The sequence below is a fragment of the Ochlerotatus camptorhynchus genome, unplaced genomic scaffold (genome assembly GCF_037179485.1).
Source record: "Ochlerotatus camptorhynchus isolate MF236.1 unplaced genomic scaffold, CSIRO-AGI_Acam_v1.1 ptg000313l, whole genome shotgun sequence".
Taxonomy (NCBI): Eukaryota; Metazoa; Arthropoda; class Insecta; order Diptera; family Culicidae; genus Ochlerotatus; species Ochlerotatus camptorhynchus.
In genome coordinates this window covers 859,264-882,513 of record NW_027040801.1, presented here as the reverse complement: position 1 = coordinate 882,513, position 23,250 = coordinate 859,264, and the positions used below count along the sequence as shown (strand labels likewise).

General features: G+C 43.1%; 2 protein-coding genes and 1 pseudogene across 5 annotated transcripts in view; 2 read left to right on the top strand and 1 right to left on the bottom strand.

Annotated features, from left to right (window-relative positions):
• The window catches only part of Trf2 (TATA box binding protein-related factor 2), a 99,248-nt gene extending 96,529 nt beyond the window's left edge, over nt 1–2,719 (bottom strand). For 2 of the 4 annotated variants that reach the window (XR_010518229.1, XR_010518230.1), the window contains exon 1: nt 1,797–2,719. The gene's annotated coding sequence lies outside the window, so the exon portion shown is untranslated. The remainder of the gene's footprint in view (nt 1–1,796) is intronic. The other 2 variants (XM_065229321.1, XM_065229322.1) reach the window with 1 other exon arrangement.
• A 2,385-nt stretch (nt 2,720–5,104) lies between these two features.
• On the top strand, nt 5,105–7,023 carry LOC135707513 (uncharacterized; annotated as a pseudogene).
• A 13,099-nt stretch (nt 7,024–20,122) lies between these two features.
• BTBD9 (BTB (POZ) domain containing 9) lies at nt 20,123–22,791 on the top strand. The gene is made up of 4 exons (XM_065229278.1): nt 20,123–20,317; nt 20,595–21,527; nt 21,600–22,429; nt 22,491–22,791. The coding sequence occupies exons 2-4, from the start codon at nt 20,696–20,698 to the stop codon at nt 22,758–22,760; spliced, it is 1,932 nt and encodes a 643-aa protein (XP_065085350.1). The 5' UTR covers nt 20,123–20,317; nt 20,595–20,695; the 3' UTR covers nt 22,761–22,791.
• Nucleotides 22,792–23,250: the final 459 nt, after the last annotated feature.

Sequence of the window (23,250 nt, the reverse complement as noted above, 5' to 3'; positions counted from 1 at the left end):
AGTGGCCCTTCTTACCAACCATGAATGCAACAGCTTTGTTTCAGCTACGACGTTGGCTTCTGCTCGCAGCTTGACCCGACAATCCTTGGCCATATGGCCCTTCTTGTGGCACCTATGGCACTTTCCCATGAATTTCTTAGGCTTCTACTTGAATCCAGCGAAGGCAGCAGGTTTCTCATTACCAGTATCCACTAGTTCTTCGGCCATCAAACCACATCTAGAATCAGTTGGTCTTGATCCAGATTCTCCAACGCAGTTACCAGGGCATCATAGGATTCAGACAGGGTCACAAAAGGCTGCGAGACCATTTCATCAAAGATCTTGAGATGTTCCTTGATCGACGTTCCGTCCATCATCTTGAGTCTTGCCAGCTGCTTCCGAACGAGAGTTTGCGAGGATACCGACTTCTTCGCGTAGATGTTCTCCAACACATCCTTGGCAGAATTCTTGTCGCGGATCAGGTCCAAAAGCTCATCGTGAATAAACGAAATTATTACATTCGATGTCTTGCTGTCCATTTTCTGGAACTATTCCAGTTCAGCTGCAGCCGTTGGTGCGTTCTTGGTCATCGCATCCAATAGCTCGACAGACTTCAAGTACTTCTCCACGCGGAGCTTCCAAATTTCAAATCCAGTCCCGGAAAACGGAACATCAGCTTTTTCCCGAGTCTCGAGTAGCCAAAAAGGAAGTTGTGGACATTACCCGAAAGATGTTCTAGATCGAATCGGAACTCGACTGTCGGTGTCTTATCAGATTAGGCTATCATTAAGACATTAATTTCAAATACCAAAACTGACAAACCAACAATCGTGACGAAAAATTAATCAAGATTCTTCAACTATGGATGACGGCCAGCTTTCTCTAACGACCAATCAGAAATTGTTACGTTACTCGAATTTACCTTAACTTAGCTGCACGACTTTTGCAACATGGGTAAATGTGCATTGTTTTCGATTCTCGCTTAAAACACTTATTTCGTTTGTAGCAAAACCGATGTACCTAAGAGTTATTTGAATAGTTTCCAACTTAATATCAAAATTGATTTGATGACCAATTCTGCAAAACGTTCCAACTTGTTCTTGTTCCAGCTAGTTCATATTTTTCAAGATAATGCATGCCTCGAAAAAGTTTACCCCTGACGCCGGATAAGGTTCCGGAAGCAACCTATAAAAAAAATACCAAATCATCGTTCTCCTGGACAAGAGTTTCACTCCCACCGGAACGACACAATCAGCTCAAACCGAACAAAGGGAAAAACCTTCACACTAACTCGGAGAACTTTTTCCCGATCCTCTCGATTCCGAATATTCGAAGAACATTCCAAACAGGGGCGTAATTCCGGCCGAATGGAATGTTTTTAACCGTGACAAATGTGACGTAATTCTCGCGAATTAGTATACCGATGCTGATGCTACTACTCTATCCTACGCCACTACGCTACTCTACGACAGAGAGACGATGACGGCCGTCGACGAGATTCGAATCTCACCAACCACACACCGACCGACCGACCGACTCGACTATAATATTGCTGCTGCTGTTGTTTTCTCGAAATGGAAAGAGTACCGCACTCTTCTTCGCAGTGCCCCAAATCGGAACACCATCGAAATTTCTACCCGTGCCACCACCCTCACCGCCCTGCCCTGGTCGTACCTTCACAACTTCTCTCTTCCATCACACCAACCGCAGACAGATCGACCCGTCGTCATCGTCTGTGCCTCTATGATTCATTCTGGATTTTCTTAATGCCCTAAAGAAGTTCCAACCCGAGCAGGTAGATAATATAAAGTACTTACACTATTCAGAGCTCCTGGTCCCGTCCAAATTCCCCACTGCGCAATGGCCAGTGTTGCTGGGAGTCGTCAGTCCTGGAACTGAACTTCCGGTCCTCGCTGGCTCCGCTGACTACCGTCCGTCTCTCTCGTTTCGGGGGAGGTCACTTCCGGAGCACTACTTTGGATCACTGCTCTTATTCTTTCTTTCCTTTCACACGGGCGAGCGCCGCCTCGAGCATACACTCTCACACGCGGCGAGGGAAGTCTGCTGATCACCACCGTACCGTACCGTCCCGTCGTCGTAGTAGATTCTCTTCTAGGTTGAATGCTTTTCACTTTTTTTTCCTCGCTATAATGCCTTTCTTCGTTCGACTTCTTCTTCTCCGCTTTAACGGGGCCCCCCTTAACTACGACGGTGGGTTGCTATATAACTACTTCTCTGATGGCTCTCGATTCGGGGACAGGCCACTTCTGTGTTGTATTACCTACCTACCCTCAAGTAGGTTTTGATCGAAAGGAAAAATCTTTTCCTCAATAAAAACTCTGCTTCGCGATAAAACTACTATAGTAACGATTGCGGGGTCACAAAATTTTTTGACTTCCTTTTTTCCTCGCTGAACTTTTTTTTTTTCCTTCGCCCCTTGGCTCTTCAGCACTAAACTTCTTCGAACGGATCTTTTTTTTTTCTTTCTCTTCGGCACACACGGCCAACAGGCACACGAACAGGCAACTTCCGTCGGGAAAAATACTACCTCAAACTTTTGGAAAAGTCCAAAAATCAGTGAAAAACTTCCACCACACTAGCTAGGGAAACGGGAAACTGGCTAAAAGTGCACTCTTCTTGCTTGGATATTGAACTGCGATGATGAGCACTCGCTCGACACTACCTACTCGGCCATTTTTGAAAAACGAATGAGGAAAAATCGCACTGCCCTGTATGAATGTGCGTGTTACCACACAGCAGCAACAGCAGCGCACGTCGTCGAAGGCACACTACCGCAACACGGGATGGAAACTGAACGGCCGACTCCGAGACTCGATTTCGGTCAGCTAGTTTGGATTCTCGCGGCGCATTTGCTGCCCGTGGGTGCGAAAGAGATCGACTGAAGTTTGAGAGCGACGAGGGAGAGGAATTTCGGCACACACACAGTCGCAGGTGTTGTGGTTTGCTTCACAGTTTTTGACTTGCTAACAGCCCATCTTACACTGACTGTTAAACGTTTGACTGACGTCGGTCTAAATTGAACTGATGTCAACTGAACATTTGGCAGACTTTAAGTGTAAGGCTGGTGATGGAAGTTTATCCAACTTGGAGCTTACCTTCGTTGGTGTGCAATTGTTGCACGCACACAACTGCATTACGATTTCCCGATTTGACAGTGACAGCCGCGCAGTGTCCTTTTTAATAAACGTCATTGACAGTCGCGAACGTTTCTGTTTTTGACAACCAGCCAAAGATGTCAAGCTTTGCGTTTTGCGCAAGGAATGCGTTTTTCCTCCGCGGGGACATCAAATTCAGACATAACATTTGAAAACAGCACAAATGCTTTTGTAGACAAAACTTGTAAGGCCATTTACTCATGAACCGAAGTACACCCACGTAAACCAATACCACTATCGGGGAGGGGATAATTTACCCAACTCGGTGGTGTTGTTGGTTTGCGTGGGCGTACTTTGGTTCACGTGTAAAAGGCCTTATAACTTTTGTTAACAAAAGCTTTTGTGCCGTTTTCAAATGTAACACCTAAAATGTTTACAAAAAGGCGTAAATTCAAACTTTTGGACTAAAAACTGAAAAGTTGCATTCCAGGAGAAGTCGGAAGAAATTTTCAGGGAATGTTTGAATTAGCTTCTGGAGGGAAAAAAAAAGGTTGTGTAATGAACGGACGAATAAAACTTCACATTAAAAACAACAAGTTTGCTTCTGAAAGAAGCCGAAAAAACTTTTAGAGAAAGAATAAAGGAAGTTTGAAGAAAGTTATAAGAAAATTCGGAAAAACATCCGAGGAACTTTCAAGATAAGTTTTGAGAAACTTCTGTCGAAAATGTAAAGAAACTTTCGGAAAAAAAACGTATAACATCCAGAGGAAGCCAGAAAATATTCGGAATAGGAAATTAATTCCAGGATGTATTTAACAAATACGCTTTTCCATTTATTTAGGGAGCTTTCGTTTTTTTACTATTAAACTCATAAATGTGTCCATCATCATGTAGAGTTACCCTTGCCATACGCCGAAAATAATTTTCATGTAGCTTCCATTGGAAACGCACATGATTTTCATCATTAATCAAAATTAACTGAATTCATCTGAATTTCACATAACATTTATGCGATCAAATTAATGTTATATGATTTTTCATATGCATTTCATCAGCCTCATAATGTTCATGTGATTTTGTGGTGGGATTTGCAGCTATGTGATCACAGGAAAGCTATGTGAAATTCACATGGATTTCATCCATTAGATATGTGATAAATTTATTGAGAGTACAAAATGCGCATCGCTGACGACGCGGTAGCAACTTTTTATAAACAACTGACCCTGAAATGTGCGACATTGTCGCTGTTGCTGTTAAGTTGTGTATTTTCTCCTACCGTATGGGGGTCTATTACTGGTTAATTTCTTACTCAGATTGATATTGGAATTTGAGGCCTTTGCATGTGCTACCTGACTTATAACAAATATTCGTTCTATACGAGTACCCCGAATACAACTTATAGTTCGTTTAATTTTACATTGCAAATGCTATGCAAAATTAGACGAGTCACACGTTGTATTCGGAGTACTCGTATAGAACGTATATTCGTTATAAGTCAGGTAACACCTCGGGTAACACAGTACCCTGAAATTAATTATGTAGTAAATTGTTCTTAAATCCAGCGTTTATTTCTACCATGCCATATAATGGTAAAATCCACTGACCATACTGTTATTATAATCGTATTATAGTAGAAAATCTTAAGCCAATAGCAAAAATGTCATAGTAGATTTCAGCATTTTTTGTAGTCCTCACAAATAAATTATTATGGTCAAATTACTATTGATATGGTAACTTCAACAACATTATCTAAACATAGTGGATGCACAATTTTCATCCAACATCTCATTTTACCATACAAGCAGTTAAAATAAAAACATGTCACCGACAATTTTTTACCAACTACATTTTATGTTAGGATTACCATCTGCATAGTAATTTTCAGTGTACATCGAAAACTTGCACTTCGCCATTTTGATAGCATCAAATTTATTCCGAAGAGCTCCGCGCGTGGTTGAGATTTTTTTTCAGTTTTGCTTGTTTTTGTGGAAAATTAAAAGTGTTTCATAATGATAAATGATAATCCGATCGAGGAAATTAGTATTATCGTGGATAACAGACTGGATGACCCAAACAATATTGACGGTAAAGCGTTAATCTAAAACGTTTCCGATTGGGATATACGCGATGCTTTTTTTTTCTTTGCAGAAAGAGATCACATTCCGGAACTGGAAGAAATCATTTCTGAATGGAAACTTGATCCGGCCATTTATGCTATCCTTGTCCGTAAGTATGAATATGTGTGAACAAATAATACTATATTGAATGTGCAAAATCTTAATTTAGAGCATGAAATTTGTGTCCAATATCTCAAGCTAGTGGAAGACAGAGCCTTGGATGATATTTTTTCGGTAGCGAGATGGACTGGTCACAAATATGCGCTGCGGAAAAAATTAGTTTCGTGGCCGGAAAGTATATCAAACAGCAACAACATCGAAAACCATCAATTCTATTCCGACCGAAGTTACAGCTCCTCCAGTTACGGTGCTATGCAAACAGAATCCACTCAAGCATCGGTTGCTTCCCACCTCCGTGACAGCTGCGTTACTGGATGACATCCTCAAGCGGAACGAAAAAGGAAAAATTGTCGTGAAACATTTTTTACAGAATAAGAAGCTCGATGCTGCTCACCGGAAATACTTGGCCCATACGGTCGTCGACTATTATATAGCCAACGACTTATATTTTCCTCTTCCGGATATGTCAAAATTTGCTCAGCTAATTGCGGAAAGATTTCCAAACGAGCTAATCGTAAATTAACTTCGTTGCTCCAACCATTTCAACACACTTCTTATACGTTTTTTCATCTTTCGTGCAGGAAACGTACTTTAATCCCAGAGACGTGAAGGTACATAAGAAACAGCCTACTGGTTTAATTTATGACCGTTTCCACAATCGGAACAAGAAGAAGTTCGTCCAATCCAGATCATCAAGTGACAAGGAAACAACGTTTTTTTTTATGCAAAATCGGTAGCTCTGAAATTTTCCCACGATGGTAAGTAAACCGTATTTCTCGACAAGCAAGTGAAAAGGGCCAATGAGCCACATGTAGACATCCGCTTCAAATGCCGATTTCCCATTTCACATGTTTGTTTCGGGTTTAAAAGATTTTAGTAATATCAGCAAAATCTTAAACACTTGATATTTTAAATTACAGAAATCGAAAAGCTTACTTCAGTAAAAAACTGGCTTCGTAACAATTCTGCCCCAGCAGAAGAAGTTCAATAGAAGTGGAATGAAACAATTTCATTGCGACTACGATCAATTTTAAATGAGATTGATGTCGACAAAGGTGGTGTGCTTAGCGAGTGGCCAAGAATCCTGGACGATACTGGGTACTTGTTGGTAAGGAAAATTATACTGTACCAGTTTTAAATTACATTATTTTGTTACCTGTCTCATAACAAATATGTGTTGTATTCGCGAGGTAGTATACCTTGTCTTATTATATGTCTACAGATCGATTCGGATTTTGCTGAACTGTTTGGTAATCCAGATAAGTTATTCAACAACTGGGATTTTTTCACAAAAATTCCTTGACTACGTTCGAAACAACGACATCAAAGATGATTTTTCAAGACAATTACTAACTGCACTGGACGAATCCGCTATTGTTCAAGGTATGAAGTAACTTAGCAACGTACATAGGACGAAAATAACTAATAATATTGTTTCATTATAGACGGCCGGGATTTTATCGTATGTATGGTATTCCAAGCACTCATCAAACCAACACGGACTTCCACACGTAAATTTCCCACAATATTGCAGGCGCAAACTGATGTCTGTTGTATATGCGCAACCCACGAGGAATACGTAAGTGAGTGGCGTTCACTACGTCGAGAGTTTGAGACAGCAAAACTTCAACTCCCACCTCGTATCTTCATTGTTGGAAGTTTCGACGAAATTGAAGGATTCTACGATGTGACAGGAAAGATTGAGTACAAACTTCCAACGTTTCTTCGTTGCCTGGATGTCATTGTTAAGCTGAAGTACGTGCTGAACTACCAATTTCCTGAGAGCTGTGAGTTATTCTGGTGCTTCGTGACCAGATTCTTTTACAATATCGACTACAAAAGAAAATCGAAAAACAATCAACTTCTACAATTGATCACCTATCTGGAAACTGGAGATAACGGATTGTCATCTGTGCCATAACTCGTTTCCTGCAATCGATATCCTATTACACCACATTCGGATAGAGCATGGGGCTCCTTCCATTTCTAATTTCAAGTGTACAGCATGCAAACCAGCCGCTCACTTCAAGGATATCTACCGGTTCAAACGGCATGTCAAATTTCGACATTCTGCCTTATTTGAAAGCCCCAGCACACCAATTGAAACACACGAGGAAATCCATAACAACGAATCCAGCACGATTCCAGAGGAACGTTGTTTTCAAAGAGAAACAACTGAAGATACTCTTAATGATACGGGTAGCAGTATCGAAAAACTTGAGAAAGCTAGTTGTAGAGAAGAAGACATTTTAGATATAAGAAGTAGGTTAAGAGAAGATTTTCTAAGCTTTACTATGAATTTATACAGTAAGAAAAATTTGAGCAGGAAAGATGTAAATGAATTACAGTATAATATTACTGAACATATTGTTATGCCAATCATTAACACTCTATGCAAAATAGCATGTATACCCGATGATCCACAGTATCTAGATTTAGTCAACGACGTCCGTGATCCATTTAATTTCATATGCACAGAGCAAAGATTCAATAGTCAGCTTCAACATTTGAATCTTAGACAGGCTCCTCAAGTTATAACTTTTAAGGACAATGACTCCAATGTTGTATCGAAAGGGTGTCTTACACCTATCAAATTTCAAATCAAAACGTTTTTTGAAACTGGAACAATTTTTAAGGAAACAATGCAGAATATGACCAGATTAGAACAGAACGATGAGATATCAAATGTTGTTAATGGCACCCTGTGGCAAACAGTAAAACCAATGTACGCCAATCAAATAGTTATTCCGTATTTTTTATTTTCTGATGAAGCAGAAATGAACGACGCAATCGGTGCTCATTCGGGAACACACAAAGTATGTGGACTTTACTACAGTTTTCCGACTATTCCTTCTCATTATCTGTCACGTTTGAGTTGCATATTCATCGCAGGATTTATAAAAGCGTCCGACATTCTAGAACGAGGACCATCAGAGGCTTTGGTTGAACTAATTAATGTTTTAATTGATCTTGAACAAAATGGCGTGGATTTGAACGTAGAAAATCGTGTAGTAAGGGTCTATTTTGTGCTGATGGGAATTCTGGGAGATAATTTAGGTATCAACATGTTAATGGGATACGTAACGTCATTCAGTGCCCTTTTCTACTGCCGATTTTGCAGCCTAAATAAGTACGATTGTCAGAAATCCATCAAATTAATCTCAAATTTGAATCGAACAAAGGAAACGTATGAAAAAGATTTAACTAACATGCTGGAGAGTTTGCTATAGTTGATGTGATGCATGATTTTTATTCTCATGGTATCTGCGCCTACGACCTTTCCTTTGTTTTTGATTATATGATTCTAACGCTAAAAATTTCTTTGGATGTAATTAATTATCGTTTAAAAATGTTCAATTACGGGAACACTGAGAAACGAAATACTTTTAAGGCTATTACTAAACATCAACTAAAATCATCATCATTTAAAATTACTGCTAGAGAAATGATGCTCCTTGTTCGCTATTTCCCTTTAATATTTGGAGATTTAGTTCCACAAAATGATAGAGTCTGGAATTTTATGTTGTCATTAGTAGAATTGGCTGATATGGTCACATTTCCAAGCTATGATTTTGAGATGTTGGATGTATTAGCAGAGCAAATTAAATATCACCATACACTATATCAGAAGCTATTTAACACGACCTTGAAACCAAAATATCATATATTATTACATTACATCGAAGTAATCAAGAAAATAGGACCTCCTAGGTATACTTGGAGTTTTCGGTTCGAGGTTATGCATCAGTTATTCAAACAGTACTGTCGAAACATAACATCACGCCGAAATATATGCTTGACTTTATGTATTAAAGCTAATCTCTTCTTCATGCACAATATGAAAAACTGGTCTGAACAACACATTTCATTTAAGAACGCTATACGTTTGAACGTTTCGGAATTGCCATACTACACCAGTAAACTTGCCATCTACTTTTTTCCATGCCTGTAGAGAAATATCGTACAAAGGCACAGAGTACAAAATTGGTCATTTTGTTTCAAAATCTGAAAATAACGTGCGAAGTGTCAAATTATTTGAAATTAAAGACTTGCTTGCTTACAACGATCAGTTATTTATAGCATGCCAGACATGGGAAGTAGGAGACTATTCGTACCATTTTGCATCGTTTGAAATTTTTGATAGCGTCCCAGAATTTCAGATTCTGAATGTGGATCAATTTGATGGACCACCGATACATGTATATAATGTAGGATTAAGAAAGTTCATTAGACTTAAGAAACTTTTTGTATAAATACGCAAATAAACAATGTAACAAAAACATGACGTTTTAATTCACCAAAAATAGAATGGAAGAAACCATGGTAAAAAAAAAACGTAGTTAGCATGGTACAAACACAATACAATCAACAATCAATACGAAACTAAGGATTTTAAATTGGCTCACCACTTTAGTAGCCTATTGGTCCCAAGCAAACGATTAACGTACCCTATTCTAGTCGAAATTCTAGTACTACGCAATGTTTGTTTTGATTCGCTATGAAAGTTTGACAGATAAAATGAGGGGTTATTGGTTTTTCCTATGTTTCGAGGGGTGAATCGATTAGCTTGGGACCGAAGAGAGTACCAGAGCTGAGCCAAAAAGTTGAGCACGTTATTTCGGGACCTTCTAGTCTTAGAGTTACCTCTATGATACAATATGGTTAGTACTACCACAAACGAAGTGACAGACGGAGCGGCTCGAAAACTTTGGTGACTAACCTGCTATTTCAATTTTTCAGTGTACCACATGGCAACACCACTACTACTGGATTGTACCACATGGCAACACTACCCGAATAGAAATTTACATTAGCCCAACGTTTGATTTTGATGTCTACATCAGCATCGAAATCAAATGTATGCCTGATGTCAAACATTAGAAAACATTATGATTTAGTTGTATTTAAGCAACGTAACATGGTGTATACATCAGAAATTTTGGAACAAAATTTTGCCATTCTAATGTCGGTCTGACGTCAAAAATTTCAATCTATTGACATTAGAATCAAACGTTTTAAGGATGTTTTCAGATGTAAAAAACGTTAGAACTAAACGTTGTTCGGATGTTTTTAAATGTAAACGTTTTCTGATGTTTTCTAATGTAGATGTTTCCTGATGTTAGAACCAAACGTTTTTGGATGTTTTCGGATGTACATAACGTTAGAACTAAACGTTGTTCGGATGTTTTTATATGTAAATGTATTCTGATGTTTTCTAACGTAGATGTTTCCCGATGCTAGAACCAAACATTTTTTGGATGTTTTCGGATGTACACAACGTTAGAACTAAACGTTGTTCGGATGTTTTCAATTGTACTTCGTGTTTGTTGTTCTCTGATGTTTTCAGATGTACAAAACGTTTAAAGTAAACGTTGTTTGAATGTTTTCAAATGTAGATGTTTACTAATGTTTTTAGATATACAAAACACTAGAATCTTACTTTTCAAATGCTTTCAATTATATTTACAACTCATTAGAATTAGAAACATGATCGTGTAAACACTACACACCATTGTTGTTAGATAACATCATAAAAATGCGTACATAATAGTCAATGCTGAAGCTCCCGTTTCCCACCAGTCAGATAACTGACCTTAGCTAACCAAATATCATTGCGGCAACTCTCTATGCGGCAGGGGAACTATGCCATTAGTGCGCTAAGAGTTATTAGACCACTGACATAGGCGCCAATTTGTAGGTGACGAGGCACTTGGTGACATTATAGCGAGCTTGACGATTGTTGTAGCATTTTTTTAGCAAACTACCAGTTAAGGTGTGTAGTGTTTACAAGATCATGTTTCTAGCTCTAATGCTTTGTACAATTGAAAGCATTGGAAAAGTTAATTCTCATGTTTTGCATAACCGAAACCATCAGAAAACATAAAATAGTACAAAAAAAAAAACATCCATTCTGGTAGACTATCTCTTAAATGCATACAGAATAGCCATTGCTTAAGCTCCCGTTTCCCACCAGTCAGTTAACTGACCTTAGCTAACCTAATATCATTGTGGCAACTCTCTATGCGGTAGGGGAACTATGCCATTAGCGCGTTAAGAGTTGTTAGACCACTGACATAGGCGCCTATTCGTGGGTGACGAGGCACTTGGTGACATTACAGCAAGCTTGGCGATTGTTATAGCATTTTTGAGTGAACTACCAGACAATCATGACAATAAGATCGCTGCGCCTCCAGATCTCCCTTTAAATCGACCCGCTGTGCCAATTTGTCAATAATGCATGACACTTTGGACGTGGATCGGGATGATCCACAAATGCGGAAAGTTTTGGGCTACCAGTCTTCTACCTAATTGACGAACTGCAAATATATAATAAACAAAATTATTGTGCATGAAAAATATGACAATGTACAATGCTCGAGGAACACTGGGAGTTTTCGAACGACGCGTGCTTAGGAATGCCGGACAACAATCCCGCAAAAATGGTGTTTTCCTCAAATCCGGCCGGTACAAGACAAAGAAAAGTACAGCGTGCTAGGTGGTTAGACCAAGTGGAGCAAGATGTAGGAAGTGTGGGATGCTCGAGAAATTGGAGACAAGCATTCAGGGACCGAGTTAGTTGGCGCAACTTTGTTATACAGGTCAAATCTTGAGGGACGTCGGACCAGCAAAAGTAAAGTAAGTATCTTATACGTTTGCCAACATTCCACGACAATATATGATTAGGTTTTCACTTGGTATGTAATGAACAACAGAGATACGCGATAATTCGTATAGTTTCTGCGATTGATGGTTAATTTTAAATGTACGTATGTACTATATAACAGCATAACTGGATCGTCATGTTCACCATCTGTCATTGTCTGCAAAAATATTTAATAGCAGTTACCTGTGTTGTGATACTTCCTTCAATGAAAACTAATTTTCTTGCATTGCCATGGTCATCTGGGATGAGGCTGGTCCACTGATCATTCGGAATGAGCTCTCCACACATCATTGAATCAATGTAGGATCAATGTAGATATGTAGATATCAATGTACATAGATGGTGTCATATGCAAAGTGCGAAAAGAGAATGAAAGAAATACGAAAAAGATTAGCATCAAGAAGTAACAGTTTCATCGGATTAGTCACCAAGTCCCCCACCACTGCTATCTGCAGCCCTATCACTCCCATCCCCACGATTGCGGAAGAGAATAATAAAGTTCTTGATTTAAAGAAATTAATATTTAATATCTGGATCCGTATTCGGTTTCCCCATCGGGATCCGTATTCGGTTTCCCCATTGGGACCCGTACTCGATTTCCCCATCGGGATTCGTATTCGGTTTCCCCATTGGGACCCGTACTCGATTTCCCCATCGGGATTCGTATTCGGTTTCCCCATCGGGATCCGTATTCGGTTTCCCCATCGGGATCCGTATTCGGTTTCCCCATCGGGATCCTTATTCGGTTTCCCCATTGGGACCCGTACACGGTTTCCCCATCGGAATTCGTATTCGTTTTCCCCATCGGGATCCGTATTCGGTTTTCCCATCGGGATTCGTATTCGGTTTCCCCATCGGGATCCGTATTCGGTTTCCCCATCGGGATTCGTATTCGGTTTCCCCATCGGGATTCGTATTCGGTTTCCCCATCGGAATCCGTCTACGAAATCCCCATCGGGATCCGTCTACGGAATCCCCATCGGGATCCGTATTCGGTTTCCCCATCGGGATCCGTATTCGGTTTCCCCATCGGGATCCGTATTCGGTTTCCCCATCGGGATCCGTATTCGGTTTCCCCATCGGGATCCGTATTCGGTTTCCCCATTGGGACCCGTACTCGATTTCCCCATCGGGATTCGTATTCGGTTTCCCCATCGGGATCCGTATTCGGTTTCCCCATCGGGATCCGTATTCGGTTTCCCCATCGGGATCCGTATTCGGTTTCCCCATTGGGACCCGTACTCGGTTTCCCCATCGGGATTCGTATTTGTTTTCCCCATCGGGATCCGTATTCGGTTTCCCCATCGGGATCCGTATTCGGTTTCCCCATCGGGATTCGTATTCGGTTTTCCCATCGGGATTCGTATTCGGTTTCCCCATCGGGATCCGTATTCGGTTTCCCCATCGGGATTCGTATTCGGTATCCCCATCGGGATTCGTATTCGGTTTCCCCATCGGAATCCGTCTACGAAATCCCCATCGGAATCCGTCTACGAAATCCCCATCGGGATCCGTCTACGGAATCCCCATCGGGATCCGTATTCGGTTTCCCCATCGGGATCCGTACTCGATTTCCCCATCGGGATTCGTATTCGGTTTCCCCATCGGGATCCGTCTACGAAATTCCCATCGGGATCCGTCTACGGAATCCGTATTCGGTTTCCCCATCGGGATCCGTATTCGGTTTCCCCATCGGGATCCGTATTCGGTTTCCCCATTGGGATCCGTATTCGGTTTCCCCATCGGGATCCGTATTCGGTTTCCCCATCGGGATTCGTATTCGGTTTCCCCATCGGGATTCGTATTCGGTTTCCCCATCGGAATCCGTCTACGAAATCCCCATCGGGATCCGTCTACGGAATCCCCATCGGGATCCGTATTCGGTTTCCCCATTGGGACCCGTACTCGATTTCCCCATCGGGATTCGTATTCGGTTTCCCCATCGGGATCCGTATTCGGTTTCCCCATCGGGATCCGTATTCGGTTTCCCCATCGGGATCCGTATTCGGTTTCCCCATTGGGACCCGTACTCGGTTTCCCCATCGGGATTCGTATTCGTTTTCCCCATCGGGATCCGTATTCGGTTTCCCCATCGGGATCCGTATTCGGTTTCCCCATCGGGATTCGTATTCGGTTTTCCCATCGGGATTCGTATTCGGTTTCCCCATCGGGATCCGTATTCGGTTTCCCCATCGGGATTCGTATTCGGTTTCCCCATCGGGATTCGTATTCGGTTTCCCCATCGGAATCCGTCTACGAAATCCCCATCGGGATCCGTCTACGGAATCCCCATCGGGATCCGTATTCGGTTTCCCCATCGGGATCCGTATTCGATTTCCCCATCGGGATCCGTCTACGGAATCCCTATTGGGATGCGTATTCGGTTTCCCCATCGGGATCCGTATTCGGTTTGCCCATCGGGATCCGTCTACGAAATCCCCATCGGAATCCGTCTACGGAATCCCCATCGGGATGCGTATTCGGTTTCCCCATCGGGATCCGTATTCGGTTTCCCCATCGGGATTCGTATTCGGTTTCCCCATCGGAATCCGTCTACGAAATCCCCATCGGGATCCGTCTACGGAATCCCCATCGGGATCCGTATTCGGTTTCCCCATTGGGACCCGTACTCGATTTCCCCATCGGGATTCGTATTCGGTTTCCCCATCGGGATCCGTATTCGGTTTCCCCATCGGGATCCGTCTACGGAATCCCCATCGGGATCCGTATTCGGTTTCCCCATTGGGACCCGTACTCGATTTCCCCATCGGGATTCGTATTCGGTTTCCCCATCGGGATCCGTATTCGGTTTCCCCATCGGGATCCGTATTCGGTTTCCCCATCGGGATCCGTATTCGGTTTCCCCATCGGGATTCGTATTCGGTTTCCCCATCGGGATCCGTCTACGGAATCCCTATTGGGATGCGTATTCGGTTTCCCCATCGGGATCCGTATTCGGTTTCCCCATCGGGATCCGTATTCGGTTTCCCCATCGGGATCCGTATTCGGTTTCCCCATTGGGACCCGTACTCGGTTTCCCCATCGGGATCCGTATTCGGTTTCCCCATCGGGATCCGTATTCGGTTTCCCCATCGGGATTCGTATTCGGTTTTCCGATCGGGATTCGTATTCGGTTTCCCCATCGGGATCCGTATTCGGTTTCCCCATCGGGATTCGTATTCGGTTTCCCCATCGGGATTCGTATTCGGTTTCCCCATCGGAATCCGTCTACGAAATCCCCATCGGGATCCGTCTACGGAATCCCCATCGGGATCCGTCTACGGAATCCCCATCGGGATCCGTATTCGGTTTCCCCATCGGGATCCGTATTCGATTTCCCCATCGGGATCCGTCTACGGAATCCCTATTGGGATGCGTATTCGGTTTCCCCATCGGGATCCGTCGGTTTCGCCATTGGGACCCGTACTCGGTTTCCCCATCGGGATCCGTATTCGGTTTGCCCATCGGTATCCGTATTCGGTTTCCCCATCGGGCTCCGTATTCGGTTTGCCCATCGGGATCCGTATTCGGTTTCGCCATTGGGACCCGTACTCGGTTTCCCCATCGGGATCCGTATTCGGTTTGCCCATCGGGATCCGTATTCGGTTTCCCCATCGGGATCCGTATTCGGTTTCCCCATTGGGACCCGTACTCGGTTTCCCCATCGGGATCCGTATTCGGTTTCCCCATTGGGACCCGTACTCGGTTTGCCCATCGGGATCCGTATTCGGTTTCCCCATCGGGATCCGTCTACGAAATCCCCATCGGGATCCGTCTACGGAATCCCCATCGGGATGCGTATTCGGTTTCCCCATCGGGATCCGTATTCGGTTTCCCCATCGGGATTCGTATTCGGTTTCCCCATCGGAATCCGTCTACGAAATCCCCATCGGGATCCGTCTACGGAATCCCCATCGGGACCCGTATTCGGTTTCCCCATCGGGATCTGTCGATGGAACCCGTCATCGGGATCCGTCTACGGAACCCGTCATCGGGATCCGTCTACGGAACCCGTCATCGGGATCCGCCTACGGAACCCGTCATTTTCCACTTTATTTTAGCTTTTAGTAGGGGTAAGAGGGGCATAGTGAACAGGTGGGGCATAGTGAGCATCCAGCTTGAACTTCCGGCTGTTCGGAAAAAAAAAAATTGTTGGTGGTAGGATCAATATCATAATGATATTGAACCTACTACCAGTTGATTTGTTTCATGCAGCTGGAGATCCAAAGCCAAACTGCGGGATGCTCACTATGCCCCTCTTCCCCCTATTTATTTATTTGTCAATCAAATAAAAAAAAAAAAACAATAAACACATTCACTAACCTGCAAAGAGATCCGGCTTCGAATTCCCCGCCGGGATCCAGCTTCGGACTCCCTACCGGGATCCGGCTTCGCACTGGTGCACTTTCCTAAAAAAAAACATAATTACAGTACATTAATTTAAAATTTTAAATTTTACTTACCTGAAAAACAGCCTTCCTTTTCCAAGGGCGATCGCGGGACTCGCAATCTTCGAAACTGGCGGGGGTCCAGGTGTGGGAGCTGCCTTCCTGGCACGTCGGTAGCATTGGTGCTCAGCACGGAAAACAAGATCGACGGAAAAAACAAACCAAAGGATTTGCCGCAACGCCGGACACCGAATCGCCACCAAAACTCGCGACGGACACCGCGAAAAAAAAACTGTACACGGCCAATGTGATCAACCCAAATTTGAATACAGTGTACTCAAAATCGCAAAAAATGCAGGAACGCAGCGATGAGTAAATTTGCCTCGAGATTTGCCTCATGTTTTCCGGTGGAAAACTTCAAAAATCTTCCGGAAAATTAGGATTGACAAAATCCACAGAATCCAATCTTTACTTTTCTTATATTCGGAAAAATTTTACTGGAAAAACCTGGAAAACCTGGAAAAACAGAGGTAAATTAACTCAAAACTGAGTTCCTGTACTTTTTGCGATTTATGAGTGAACTAAACTCAAATTTGGGTGTTCTCATTCGCCGTGTAGTGCTGACTCAGGACAAAACAAACTTTGCATGCGACGAGGGACCGAAGGACAACAATTTACATCGTGATGAAGTTTGATTCTAATGTAACGTTAGGTTCTGTTGTCATTGGATGTATTCTGATGTTTTATGCGTGCAACAAATTACATCGTGATGAAGTTTGATTCTAATGTAACGTTAGGTTCTGTTGTAATTGGATGTATTCTGATGTTTTATGCGTGCAACAAATTACATCGTGATGAAGTTTGATTCTTATGTAACGTTTGGTTCTGTTGTCATTGGATGTATTCTGATGTCAAATTTTACATCGTCAAGACGTTTGATTCTGATGTAACGTTTGAGGCTAATGTATTTTTATGTACTTGGATGTCACACTGAAGTCTGAATACATTAAGGGTACAGCAATACACATTAAAATTTAATGTATTGAAGATGTCTGCTGATGTTTCCTACATTACAATTTCTATTCGGGTACCATAGAGGTAACTTTAAGACCACTGGGTCCCGAAGAAAATCATTATTATTTTTGGCTCACTCAGTACCAGAACAACGGTCCCAAGCAGTCCCAAGCTATTTCACTCACCCCTGCATGTTCTGCATGAATCCACACACCCCTGATGTTATCTGTCAAACTTTCATAGCGAATCAAAACAAACATAGTGTAGTAATAGAATTTCAACTAGAATAGGGTACGCTAATCGTTTGCTTGGGACCAATAGGCTACTAAAAAAAAGGCCAATTTAAAATCGTTAGTTTCGTATTGATTGTTGCTTCTAGTCTTAGAGTTACCTCTATGGTTGCAGCATAGAGGTAATTCTAAGACTAGAAGGTCCTGAAATAACGTGCTCAACTTTTTGGCTCAGCTCTGGTACTCTCTTCGGTTCCAAGCTAATCGATTCACCCCTCGAAACATAGGAAAAACCAATAACCCCTCATTTTATCTGTCAAACTTTCATAGCGAATCAAAACAAACATTGCGTAGTACTAGAATTTCGATGATGACAGTAATCTATAAAGGTACCATACTAAATTTCTTTTAATTTCGATATGTCACATGGACTTTAGTATTCTTTACAAATATTCATCAATAAATATTTAAATACTGATATCATCATAACTTTGAACTTTGACAAAGAACAACAAAGATTGCCATCGATGCACATTTATAATCTCCTTGTTATCGATTTGCATCGCTGGTTAAAGAGAGTTCGAGACACACCAGGTGACAGATGGCAATGTTTATATTATTTATAGACATATTCGGCACTTCATCGGAAAAAGCAATCTGCCGGTAAATGAACGAGAAGACAGATGGCCGCGACGCAGCAAATGTTTACCATTGTAGTTCTTCAAGTTTACATCTATATATTTAATGACCCGTGATAGCATGCGTGGTGGGATTCTCGGCATTTGGAACCCAATGAGGAAAATTGATACCTTTTTGACCTCTATTACACCTACATGGCTGACTGGTTGATGGTTATGACAAATAAATATTGAATTCATGCATGAAAAGATTTACAGAAATTTCAATACACCACATACTAGAGTGTGTTTGCCTGTCGTTGATAAGCTCATCAACAGCAGCCGTGGACCCGAGGATTAGCAACCAACAACGAAATCAGTACACCCCAGATGGCATGGGATCGAAACTAGAAATCATGCAAATAAAAAAATCGCAAATAATATCAGCAGTAGTTGTGTTGTGTGTATCGATATTTTGATTTTACAACAGAAATCGATATTTTGATCTGGCAACACAATCGATATTTTAACATTGGTAACGATTGGTAGCAATATTTTGAGAAAGATTTTTATAAACGATTCACGATTAGACTTTTAGCTTCTTTACAATTAGTCATGAAATGGTGACGATCGCTATCGATTTTTCTAATAAATGGCTTTGAAGATCGATGTATAGAAAATTAAAGAAAATTAACGAAATGGTTGGTCGGGATAAGAAGCGCCTAACCGAGGGGGGCGACACATCTAAATCTCAATTCTAGAAGCTCAAAAAATCTCACACTTCGAAAAATCATCTTTCATTTCTTGCATCTACTTGCATCGTGCTTCATCTTTTTGCAGGAAATCTTCAAAATCGACATAAATCTTCCTTCTATCTACTCAGCGTGCGTGCAGCTAGCCACAGCAAAACACAATCCAGCATCGTAGATAGAGTCGTCCCCCTCGCGCCTAACCACCAGTTCGGGATATCATCCCAACTCAATGCGGTATGGTCGCACCATCTATGATATCGTTTGTGTATGGTACCCGTTTATAAGGGAGAATTTAGAGTAAACCGGTGTAAGTTAAATCCGTCCAAAAGAGCACAGCAGGCCACCGGCATATGCGATAGCAGTGGGTCAATGAATGGTGTACCGCTGTAGTGAAGCGCCACTGCAAACCAGTTTGGTAGAGTTACCTCTATCGTACCGTCCTGCCGGGATAGAAAAACATTTTGGATCTGGATTGAAAACCTCTAATCCGAAGAAAAGGAAATCCAAAACCGGTTGGGATTCACGAAAGCAGCAGCATCTGGAGGAACAGATGCTAAAAAATGTAAAGATGTTTTGCAAGAAAACCAAGACAAACGCAACGGAACAGTCTCTGATTGTAAATCCTCTTGATTTGCAACTCAATTTGCAACTCGATTTGCAATGCAGATTATATAAAGGAAATAATAAATACCTCAACACCCCTAAAGAATCCAAATTCACTGTGATTAAATTCGCTTTTCATGAAATTTGCAGACCCCAACAAACTATGCACGTACCCCTCAAGAAATGTTGGTATGTATCAGTTGACCCAGATGGTGAATCGAATTTATTAGGGCGATGTGGTGTCCCAACCAGCGAATCTCGACTGTAGATCAAATTATTTACTTCTTCACATTGGATTTATGTAACAAACAAAAAAACCTCAGCATGAGATCAACGATTCAATATTTCAAGTTCCCTGGTGTCGATCCCCTCGAACCAAACGTCAGAGTTTGCGTTTCCATTAAACCCACAAAAGGAACACTTTGGACTTCAACCCTGGATCACCCGCTTCAGTTTCCCCTCACGTCTCACCCATAAAATCAAAACTCAACTCATCATCATCATCAGTCAAGAGTCAACGCGATGCAGTCATCATCGGTCAGTGCGGTCATCAAATTGTTTTGAAGTCGTAGTTTGCTGCATCTGGTGCATATTTCCGAGGAGGAGGGTGGTCATTTTTTAACTTTTCCGGAAAGCTTGTCGTGGAGTTTTGTGTGTTATCCAATCTGTCATCGCCGTCGTCGTCCAACTTTGCCATCCGATTTGCTAGGATTGTGGGTAAGTTTTTGGGGTTTGAGTTTAATTTTGTTATGGACATCAGCCGCTGAGCCACTGTCGATGAACAGGGAGGCGGCGGCGACGATTCAATTGTTGGGTGGGATGCAAAAAGAGAAAGGCGACGACGACGCCGCCATCATGGGGAAGGTTTTTCCGATTTGGTTATCGCGCGAGCCTGGGTGATAAGTTTGATAAGGATTGGTTCTGCGAATTGGTTTCCAATCAAAATGTTAGACAAGTGTTCTTCGGGGAACTAATCGGTGGTTTTCGATTTTAGACGCGTTGATTGAACCATCGGACGAGATTGCTGCGGCCAGGCCTTTGGATGTGCTGTGTTGTTCGCTGTGCTGCGTCAACGGGCCATCGTCGTCACCAGCGATGAGCAGCCAGAGTCACAAGATGGCCGGTCCTCATGCCCCGTGTTCCAGCGTCAAAACCGCCGTGGAAGAGATCGAACTGACGGCACGATTCAGCGAACAGATGGCCCAGCTCTGCATGTCGTACGATTATTCGGACGTGACGTTCATCGTCGAGAATGAAAAACTACCGGCGCACCGGGTCATCCTGGCTGCCCGAAGCGAATACTTCCGGGCACTGCTCTACGGAGGCTTGTCGGAGTCAACCCAGAATGAAATTCACCTTAAGATACCGTTGAAGGCCTTTAAGGCCCTACTAAAGTACATCTACTCGGGAAACATGTCCCTAGCACAGATGAAGGAGGAAAATATATTGGACACGTTGGGATTGGCCAATCAGTATGGCTTTACCGATCTGGAGATTGCCATTTCGGACTACCTACGACAGGTCCTGTCGTTGAACAACGTTTGCGCCATTCTGGATGCGGCTAAGTTGTTCGGCCTGGAAGGCCTCACCAACGTTTGTCATGCTTTTTTAGATCGGAATGCGGAAGCCATTCTGCAGTATGAGACGTTCAAGACCCTCTCGCAGGATGCGATCTGCAGCCTGCTGATGAGGGATTCGTTCTTCGCTCCGGAAGTGCAAATCTTCCAGGCCGTGCACGATTGGTGCAAGTGCAACTCGGAGGGTGGAAACGTTGATGCAGTGGTTTCGCAGGTGCGATTCTCGCTGATGACACTGGAGCAGCTGCTGCACGTGGTTCGGCCATCGGGAATCCTGGATCCGGACCATCTGCTAGATGCGATCGCCGAGAAGACGGCCTCCACACAGCTGCCCTACCGGGGAGCGTTGTGTAAGTAGTGTTACCATCACATTGAAGACGATGCTATGCGCTATGATTTCAACATTTTCGTTCAATTTCTAGGGCCTGAGGAGAACGTCGCCTGCAACAAGTTTAACTCTCGGACCATCCAGGGTGAGCTACGGTCGGCCCTGCTGGATGGCGATACCACTTCGTACGACATGGAAAAGGGCTACACGCGGCACTCGATTAGCGACACCGGTGACACGCAGGGCATCATAGTCGAGCTTGGTAAGCTGTTCATCATCAATCACATCAAGGTTCTGCTGTGGGATCGCGATACTCGATCGTATTCCTACTTCGTCGAGGTGTCCGTCAACCAGACCAACTGGGAACGGGTGGTGGACCATACGGATTACTATTGCCGCTCGTGGCAGTATCTGTACTTCCCGTCGCGGGCCGTCCGCTACATTCGCCTGGTGGGAACACACAACACCGTGAACAAGGTTTTCCATGTCGTCGCACTGGAGGCGATGTTTACCGAGAAGACCGCTCCGGTCGTCAATGGCATCGTGGCGCCCAGTTACAACGTAGCCACGGTAGATCGAAGCGCTACCGTGGTCGAAGGCGTCAGTCGCACCCGCAATGTGCTGCTCAATGGCGACGTCAAGAACTACGACTGGGACTCGGGCTACACTTGCCATCAGCTCGGTAGTGGCGTCATCCTGGTGCAGCTGGGACAACCCTACTGGATTGGTTCCCTGCGGCTACTGCTTTGGGATTGCGACGATCGGTCGTACAGTTTCTACATCGAAAGTTCGACCAATCTCAAGCAGTGGGACATGGTAGTCGACAAACGGAACGATCTGCTGAAATCCTGGCAACACTTTACCTTCGATCCCAGGGTGGTCGTTTACATCAAAATCGTCGGCACCCACAACACGGCCAATGAGGTAAACCTGAATCCGCTTTCTTCTCAGTTCTATAAATCAACCAATCCCGACATGCTTTCAGATTTTCCACTGCGTCCACTTTGAGTGCCCGTCGCAGGATCCAAAATTTCTAAAAAGTGATGGCCGTGAAGGGATCCTATCGTTGGCGTTGGCCAGCGGCGGTGGCGGCAACGGCATTAGCGGTAGCAACAGCGGACAAGCGTTGGCCGGTGCCGCCGGACTGTTGGCGCAGGAGATTTACGGGATGGTGGCTGATGGCGCTGCGGCAGCCGAACCGCAGGCCAGTACTAGTCGAGAGAGCACTGTGAGCACCCGGGAATTGGTAGACTAGTGAGAATGATTTACGCAATCAACAAACTAAATTATTGTATAACACATATGCGAGCCGCACTGGAATTTTTGAATACGCAAATGCTAAAATATCTATTAATGAATGTAACTAGCTACGTTTTGGCCGTTTGGACATGCATAATTTATTAAATTGCCGTAGATTATTTATTTTTATCCCTATCGCAAATTCCAGTATAGTCGTTTTTTTTTGTTTTATTTGAGATGATAATACATATAATGCCTATAATACGGTTGTTTTAACATAACTGGTTTTTGGAGTCAGTTACTGGATGCCGTAATTGTCCCTATTGCTCTGTTGTGCGGGGCTTTGCAGTTATTCCAATGATGTGCCTATTATGTAGGTGGAGTCGAGCGTCACTTCTGATCATTGGTCTAATTTGGTATTACTTCTGTAATACGCTCGACTCGACTTGCATAATTGGGCCCTATGGGTTTTTCATAAGCGTGGAGCAGAATGTTATGCAGTTTAA